The sequence below is a fragment of the Triplophysa rosa genome, linkage group LG18 (assembly GCF_024868665.1).
Source record: "Triplophysa rosa linkage group LG18, Trosa_1v2, whole genome shotgun sequence".
Classification (NCBI taxonomy): Eukaryota; Metazoa; Chordata; class Actinopteri; order Cypriniformes; family Nemacheilidae; genus Triplophysa; species Triplophysa rosa.
Window position 1 is genome coordinate 12,266,830 of NC_079907.1, and position 9,249 is coordinate 12,276,078.

At 40.6% G+C, this 9,249-nt stretch overlaps 1 protein-coding gene across 1 annotated transcript; it reads right to left on the bottom strand.

The window, feature by feature from the left end:
* Window positions 1–6,615: 6,615 nt before the first annotated feature.
* Window positions 6,616–8,284, bottom strand: LOC130569420 (uncharacterized). The gene is made up of 3 exons (XM_057359057.1): window positions 8,124–8,284; window positions 7,943–8,045; window positions 6,616–7,350 (listed from the first exon to the last, which is right to left on the bottom strand). Exons 1-3 carry the CDS (start codon window positions 8,282–8,284, stop codon window positions 6,823–6,825), a joined length of 792 nt encoding a protein of 263 aa, XP_057215040.1. The 3' UTR covers window positions 6,616–6,822.
* Between the last annotated feature and the right edge of the window lie 965 nt (window positions 8,285–9,249).

Genomic DNA, 9,249 nt, shown 5'->3' on the forward strand with positions numbered 1-9,249 from the left:
GATGAAACATTCCCATCATGTATGCCTGATCCCAGGTCCAAAATATTTAAATTAATCAGATGAAGTGTGAAATAAACAAATCGATACTCATTTACAAGCAAACCTGAGCTGCAGAGTCCTGCGAGAGGCAAAGAAGCCAAGATGATTATACAATTATAAGCTTTACACCAAGAGCTTATCAGTTATCACGCCGGAGAAACGAAATACTTTATTCAATGACTTTTGCTCTCTTCATTTCTCAACCTCAGGTCAGGCCTCTGCAGTCAACGTTTTATCATATCAACTGTCATTAATTAGATCCCTGTACAGTCGAGGAAAATTAAATGATTTGGTCTGACTTTATTTAACATTATTCTATTTGCACGCACTGATAGTTTCAGGGACGGGGAGTGCTCGTACTCCCCCCTTGTCGTTTTATTAGTAAAATGGAGAAATCTGAGATTAAGTCTGGAGAGTAATTGCCGTTCAGAAACAATACATGTAGTGCAAAATTTTCAGAGCGTGAAATCCAAACTAACAATTGAGACATTGGCAATGCTTTCTGTTATCCGGACAGGACTGAGTGGTTAGAAAGAATGCTGGATGAGATCTGGAGCATTTCTAACCGCTCCGCCTGTTAAGTGAACGAGGATTCCCCTTCATTTGTGTGTAAATGTATTTGTCGTATCCAGAAAGCACTTTCTTTGTTCGAGTGGACAATGTGCAAATCACTCTGAAGCTTTTAAAACTGCGAAATCAAGTCTGTTTAAAAATAGATTCGCTATGCAGGGGTGGTCTTCCGTTGACCATATGACTTGATGCTTGAAATGTGTACACAGCAAAATCGCCAGTGTTAAAAAGGGTCAAATTAACTCTCACAGTGTTTATATAATCCACACTTTGAGAGTATGGATTATATATACAGTATACCGTGAGTGTTAATTTGACATTTTTTAACACTGGCAATTTTACTGTGTACAGTAGTGCACAAATCAACAAATTTTACAAATCAACTAAATTGGCTACAATCCTCTCAATTTGACCATAAATCTGTCTTTCTTCAGGGATTATTTTTTGGATTTTGTGCACATCATAGGTACAGGATTATAAAAAAATCTTCTATATTGTGAATGGCTGTCATAGCTCATCCAATTCTCTTCATTAGATCACTTTGAATTCAGCTGTCACTCTCCAGAATATATCTGTGCCTCCTGAGAGTATTAAGCCTATAGTGATATTTAATCCATTACAAGAATATGTGAATCTCTTTTATAATGAAATATTCAGATATGGATTAACATTTAACATTTGTGTAGAGAATGATATCATTTTTTTAGACATTGGAACGGCAATGCCATGTCCCCCCCTGACCACCTCACCCATGAGGTCAAATGAAATTTGAGGATACCAGGCAACTGGTGATAGAAGTGGGTGTTACACCTTAGGGACCCTCTTCAGTGCACTTCCCTCTCAGTTGCAATATTCATGAATGAGCGTTGTGAGTAGATGAACTGTGACAGGTTAAAAGACTGTTGTGCTCCTACAGCCGAGATGTTTGGGGACCTCGCTGTGTTTCTCAAATTTTCAATCTGCTCACATCTTCTGACGAACAGCGCCTCTCATTCACAATCTCTCTCACGCACGCAGACATCTTTAAACAATACCTCACGCAGATTATCATATCTATTTTTAAATACATCACTGTGTCTTTCGAAAAGCTCAGTTTCTCAGGGGCAATTGAAGAAGTTGCTGCATGTTGTTTGTTTTATTTGGGATAATTTTTTTGCCCTCCTGACCTCAGAATAATGCAAACTATTCTTAAACTCCTGCGCTGTGACTTTGAAGTCAGGAGGCGGTTTGTATCCGTTTTTTTCTCCTCATGATAGAAACGTGGCTTTCCAGCAATCTGCAGTCCTTCAAAGGAGTGTCTTAGAAAGCTGTTTTGCGTGTCGCTTTTATTGAGCTGGAATCTTGAGTGGCAGCCGGTCCTGTCACTCCAAACCACGGGGCCTGCGCTCGCGACATCTCCCCTGTGTGATAATGCTGGAAAACAAGGCTCGCTGTCACCGAAGAGTTACAATGTAAAGAGAGCGAATGGGGAGGGGAGATAACCAGAGCGTGTTTGTTTTCTGATGCCGAATGCTACAGGCTATGATCGTCTGAAAAACATGAGTAATCTAAATTCAGAGACGCATATGTTATGTTTTGCTGTCAGTTTCGTTTTTATGTGGCAATTCACAAATCATATGTAATCATATGTAGTTTCAGGTATGGGAGGGAATTATATTGTGTTTTTCTTGTTTTCTAAAAGTGTGAAAGAACAGTATATCAAAACAGAAAAAATGCATTTGGTTCCTCCCTGTTTCTATCTTTTACAAATTTAGATGTTATCATGCATATGTCAGTCATGCTCTCTTTCTCTTTTCTTAGACTTCATTTTATGCTGCAGATCCGTGGTAGCATCCGTGCCCGACTCCCCATTAACATTAAGTACACACCACACTACTCCGCCTCACACAGAGCTCTGTCAATTCCATCATTGCGTGTAAGGCGTGTGTTTTACCCCAATTTTAAAATGCATTTATTCATAACAGCCTGTTTTGCATAGAGCCATGAGAAATGATTGAAAATGAATCTGTTTACTGTGCGGCTCTGAGGTGGAATTATGGAAATGTTTAGAGTTGTATCCGAGGAATATGTAATAAAATCTTCGCCTGCCTTACAGTCTCTGCTTTAGTAATGCTCGTCTGAAGTGCCAGCACTTGAAAATGATCTACATTTCCTCTGTTTAGGGCCAGAAAACCCCAGGCTTATCCTCGTGTGCATGTGCGAGAGAACTAGTGACATGATTAAATACCAAACTGTAATTATTAAGCAAAAAAGAGTTACAAAGGGTATCAAACTGGTTCAAGGCAATAATATGTAACAGCATGGGCTGGATTCTAACAGCCGTTGTCCTCTAGGATTTGCCTGGAAAAGGAGAAAGGAGACAGAAGTGGAATATGAGAGAGGAACTGGTAGAGCAGAAACAGATTTGTTCTTATTTCGGTTGTGAGGAAGATCTAAAGGAAGTTAGCAAACCGTTTTAACCAATTAAACCTGCATTGTGTTTCATTAGCAGACAGATTACTGATGCAGTGCACCTTCGACTGAGATCAAAGAAAATCTCTCTTTTTTCTGCATTGACATAGCGGGTGCTTGTGATCCACTCTTTAATATGCTAGCAAAAACAAATGTGAACAAATGTTAAGAAAATTGTTGCACGAAATAAATCAATCTAAAGGTAGGTTTACACTATGAAAAACAAAAAATGTTTTTTTATGTACATGCAACACTTACATGAATCACAAAAAAATGAGCAACACTGTATTACACATGTCAGCCAGATGGCGATGTCACTTTGGAAAGAAACGCTTTGTACCTGTGCACATACGCATTTTCAGTTTTAAGCCAAAAGCGCTTTTTAATACCCTTTGTCAATATATACTGTACGTGTGTTTACAGTTTGGTGTATGTAAATAATGAGTCTCCGCTGGTTTTAGTGGTGTAGTGAATCTGCTTTTTTGCTGGAGACTATAAAAAGGACACTGACGTTGCTCCAAACATCAAAAATGACTTTCTTAGTATTGTTGTCTTGTTTTCCAGTACAAATGTCTAAAGATTCTTGATTCAAGATGCATTTTCTTGATGAGCAAAATGACCTAAGAAAATAAGTCTTGTTTTTAGACCCAAATGTTTAAAATTTCAGTGAATACTTCATTAAAACAAGCTAAATAACTTGCCAATGGGGTAAGAAAAATCTACCTTTTTCTTAGATACTAAATTTCTAAGATAATTTTTCTTACCCCATTGGCAGATTTTTTGCTTGTTTCAAGCACAAATTCACATATTTTTTTGTCTATAAACAACACTTATTTTCTTAGGTCATTTTGCTCATCAAGAAAATGCTATTTGAATTTTTAGACATTTGTACTGGAAAACAAGACAAAAATACTAAGTAAGAAAGTCATTTTTTAGAGTGAAGAACCTTTTCTAGCACCTTTATTTTTAAGATCGTGTGCAAAGCTACAGCAACAAATACTTTTCTATTTACAAAATAAGAACAAAAAGTGGCGTACAGACACAGGTTATCGTAAAGGATCAAAAAGAAAGTTGGGACTTGAACTTGATTGCCTACGCTAAAATGATTTTTCAGAGAACTACCCACAAAGCTATGGCTCAAAATATTAAGCCATAAAATATTATCCCAGCTCCAGCTCAGGCAACAGAGAAACCTTGCAGACTGAGTCCGATGCGTATTAATTTATCCGTTGCAAAAAAAATTGCAAAACAATACAGCCTGACCCTGTGTTCGCTCTGCCTCTCTCCTTATCTCTCCTTTCATCCCTTGCTTCTCTGCATTGACAGTACCGGCTTGCTAGGTAGGCTGTCCTCACTCTCTCTGCCTGCATTTTCTTGCATACCTGTCAACACTCCCGTTTTTCACACCCATCTGCCGCCATCCATCCGTTTTGTTATTTCTCCTGTGAAATAGTATTTCAGTTTCGCGAACGGACTGATGGAGACCACGAACAGCCCCAGGAACCCCAAAACCCCGCGGATCAACATGTTGCCCAAATGTTGAGGTATGGTCTTATTGAATTTAGACACCGTGGCTAGAAAATCAGTACATACTATCCTGTTATCAAGCTGTTCCACAATCATCTGCTCATATGCCACACTCTCTCTTTATATTCTGTCTTTCTAATCCGCACTTTGTTTCTCATACAGTACTTTGTGCTGCGAGACGAAGTGCACTGAGACGCCATACCGGAGGCTCGTTTGTACAGTGTCTCTGAATTGTCAAAACACCTCTCAAATGCTTGCTACGGATGCAAAAAAACGCAGAAAATCGAACCCAGTCCGAATTTTTTAAAACGAAAATATCATACAACTTGAAGACAACTGTTTACATCCATATTACATAAGAAATCAACATTACTTTCCAGTAGATTTCAGAACTATGTGGGTCTGTCTGAAAATACACCATCTTTTCATTATCTCAGGAAATGCTCAATTACATGATTAAACAATTTATTTTTTACAAATGAAATGAGGGATTGTACACCTACAATCGCTGCTGGTACTGAGGCTCGAACCGGTAACGTTTGGGTTACAAGTCCGAGTCTCTAACCATGAGGCCACGATGCCCCATTTATTGCAAAAACACTTGAAAGGGCAGCTTTCAACCAGGTGTCTTCCTACCTATCCCAGAACAAACTACTGGATGACAAGCAGTCCGGCTTCAATACAAACCACTCCACTGAGACTGCACTGCTACCGGTCACAGAAGCACTGCGGCTAGCCAAGGCGGAATCTAAATCCTCGGTCCTGATTCTGCTAGACCTATCTGCAGCGTTTGACACTGTCAATCACCAGATACTGCTAGCAACCCTGTCATCTCTAGGAATCTCAGGCTCTCCTCTCCGCTGGTTCAAATCCTACCTCTCCAGCAGATCCTTCAGGGTGTCATGGAGGGGCTCGCTATCCACTGCTCACCACATGATCACTGGGGTCCCTCAGGGATCGGTGCTTGGACCACTGCTTTTTTCCATCTACACGACATCCTTGGGACCCATCATATGGGCACATGGCTTCTCGTATCACTGTTATGCTGATGACACCCAGATCTACATCTCGTTTCACCCAGACGATACCATTGTAGCAGCTCGCATTACAACCTGCCTTGAAGACATCTCAGCTTGGATGAAAGAGCATCACCTCCAGCTGAACCCTGCCAAGACAGAACTACTCGTGTTTCCGGCACACTCCACGGTGCAACACGATCTCACCATCCAACTTGGCAATACCACAATCACTCCTTCCAAAACAGCCAGGAACCCCGGAGTCATATTTGATGAACAGCTGTCCTTCAATGATCACATTGCAAAGACAACGCGGTCATGCCGATACGCCTTATTCAACATTAGAAAGGTTAGACCCTATCTCACTGAGCATGTGGCACAACTCCTTGTCCAGGCCCTGGTAATCTCAAGGTTGGACTACTGCAATGCTCTCCTTGCTGGTCTTCCTGCAAAGGCTATCAAACCGCTCCAGCTGGTTCAGAACGCAGCAGAACTCCTCTCCACAGCCCAAAAGGGCTCCTGTGACACCCCTTTTAATCACTCTGCACTGGCTACCGGTTGAAGCCCGTATCAGATTCAAGTCACTAATGCTTGCCTACAGGACTATCACTGGATCTGCACCGGCATACTTTCACACCCTCCTATACTCCTACACCCCATCAAGATCCCTGCATTCAGCAAACCAGCAGCGTCTTGTATTGCCTTCCCATAAGGGCAGTAAATCGCTTTCCCACTCATTCTCATTCACAACTCCTTCCTGGTGGAACATTCTTCCTAACTCGGTCCGGTCAACCACATCTCTCACAACATTCAACATTTTAAACTACTTAAAACCCATCTCTTCTGTGAATACTTGACAGACAAATGAAAAAAAAAAACTAACCCTCTCTCTTTCTCTCAACAGGTATTGATCTGGCTTTTGTTGAAACCAGTAACTTTGTATTGGCACCCATTGTATTATTGCTCCTGTACAGTGGAGGCTGGTGCTAAAAATATTTGGGGGGGTGCAAACAACAACTGTCAGTAATGCAGGACTATAAATAGCCATTAATCAGGTGATGTATCATTATTACAGTCAATGTTAATACATGCAAATAAATGTACTATGAATCAGTGAATTTGAATTGAATGTGGGTTTATTATCAGTAATGAAGTAATCAAGGTAATCATTCAAAAAAAACACAACACACTATAGTTACCTAATCATTGGCCATTAACACTATTTGAAAATAAATTTTGCTCTCCTTTCTTTCTGACTTGCAAATTTCTCAATGACCTTCTGGTTAAAGTCAATGATCTCAGTCACCATTCTCTTCTCCATTGACAGCATGGCCAATGCATTTAGTCTCTCCTGGGTCATGCTATTTCTCAGAAAAGTCTTAACTCTTTTCAAAGTTGAGAAACACCTCTCAGCCTCTGCTGTGGTCATGGGTGTGGTGATGAGGATCTTTAGGAGAGTGACAGTCTCTGAAAAGACTTCTTCAAGATTGTTCTCCTTAAACAGCTGCAGTAGGTCCACAGCACCACAACAGGTTCTGAACTCTTCCTTGCAGTAGATGAGACTAAGCTCTGTCTTTAGCTTACTCCCATTGAGCACTGGATAGGCCTTCAAAGTCCTACTCAGTGCATCTTCAGGAAACGCCACTGTGTACTGTTCAAACCTGTCTGCTTGCAGCAGGGTGGCACTAACGAGGTGGCTTGTGAAGCAGAACCGTTCCATGGTGTGTTGGAGTATGGTGTCACAGACCTACAGAGTGAAGGACAAAAACAAAAATGATGTAGTGATGACAAAATGTCAATTTCAACTGCAACATGATCAGTTGTAAGTCATAGAGAGACGGAGACCAGTTTCAGTGTTTGAATCCCTGATTTATCCAAACTTCATACATATGGACTAGACAAACATGCCAAGTTTCATGAACTTCTGATGCTTAGGGCGCTAATAGCATTTTTTTATTATCAGCCATTTTCATATCAATCAGATAAAAAGGGCACACCACTAGAGGAAACCTAAGAATAACAAATCTATTTAGATCACTATTTAAAGACTATGAAAATGGTTAAATAGATTGACTTGTAGTAAAATATGCATTGCAAATAAATGTAGTATAGTTTCATAAAGTTTAATAAAGCCCAATATCAAAGGATCTACTCTTTGCTACAATATTTAAGCAAAAAAATTATAAACTCAAAGACATGAGAACACATTTAGTACCCAAAGAGGGTAAATGAAACCATGCCGTTTAACTTGTTGTTAATATTTACTTTCTTTTTGATAGCTTCCTTTGATAGCTTTTCTATGAAAAACTGCAGAGTAACAAGGACTACAATAAACTTACCTCTGTTGCAATCCGTTCATGGACCTCTGGACTAAGCAACCGCCGCCTCTTTGGTTGAGAAGCTCCTTCACTGCTTTGGTTAACCAGAGAATGGAGAGAATTTCTGCAAAGGATTAAGAAAATGTATGACTAATAACAATAATAATGATAACAAATTCAAAAGAAGGAATACAGCTGCTACCTGATCTTCTGTATGTCCTGCTGGAACTGCTGGATGCTCCCCTTAATGTGGACTGAATCTATGTCCTTCTTCTGGAGTTTGGCATAGAGGATGTCCACGTGTGGCATGATGTTGTGGAAAAGTTGCAGAAAAAAATTAAAATCCTGATCCTCCAGCAGCATGGCAAAGCCTCCTGCCTCTCTGGTGGTAACAGGGTCAAAGTCACCTGAGTCTCGAATAGTTTCAAAACAGCGAATGAGGCCCTCTCTGTGCTCAAACACTGTATTGATGGCACGGCTGTGGAAGTTCCATCTAACACTGCTTGATGTTGGTAGTCTATGGGCAACTACTTTATCAAGAACATCTGTGCGCTTGGGTGATCTTGAAAAAAAGCTGGCAAATCCTCCAAGGTTAGAAAAAAAATTCTAACTTTGGGTATGTGAGAAGTGGCCTTTTGCATTATTAGATTGAGCTGATGAGCATAGCAGTGGATGTAATGGGCATTTGGGTACACATCTTGAATCTTCCTTTGAACACCTGCAGTGGCACCTCTCATCACGCTGGCTCCATCATACGCTTGGGAGATGAGTTTACTCTTCTGATCTTCTGGAAGGATGACAGTAAGATGCTCTTTTAGTGCTGTAGCGATGGAATCAGCTGTAGTTGAATGCAGATGAATAAAAGCAAAAAACCTCTCCTGTACGTTGCTTTTGCCATCAATGTAGCGCAGCACAAGCACAAGTTGGCACTGTGTGGCAATATCGGTGGTCTCGTCGGCCTGGATTGATAGAAAATCGCTGTTTTGTGCTTCTTGGATTATGTGTTCCCTCATAACAGACAACATACAGTCCAACAGCTCGTTCTGCACGGTTTTCGAAGTTCCCTTAAACACAGAGGCATTCTCGAGGTGCTCTTTCAAAACTCCATCAAGAGAAGCAACAAAGTCGACCAAGCCATGGAATATCCCGGGGTTATCTGAGCTCTCGCTCTCATTGTGGCCACACAAAGCCAGCTCAAATGCGCCACAAAATTTTACACAGTCTATTATTCTAGACAGGATGTGTCGATTTTTTGTGACCTCTTCATTGTGCCTTCTAATGCCAATCCTGTAGCCTTCATCTAGCTGTTCAGCAATGCTAAGCTTCCC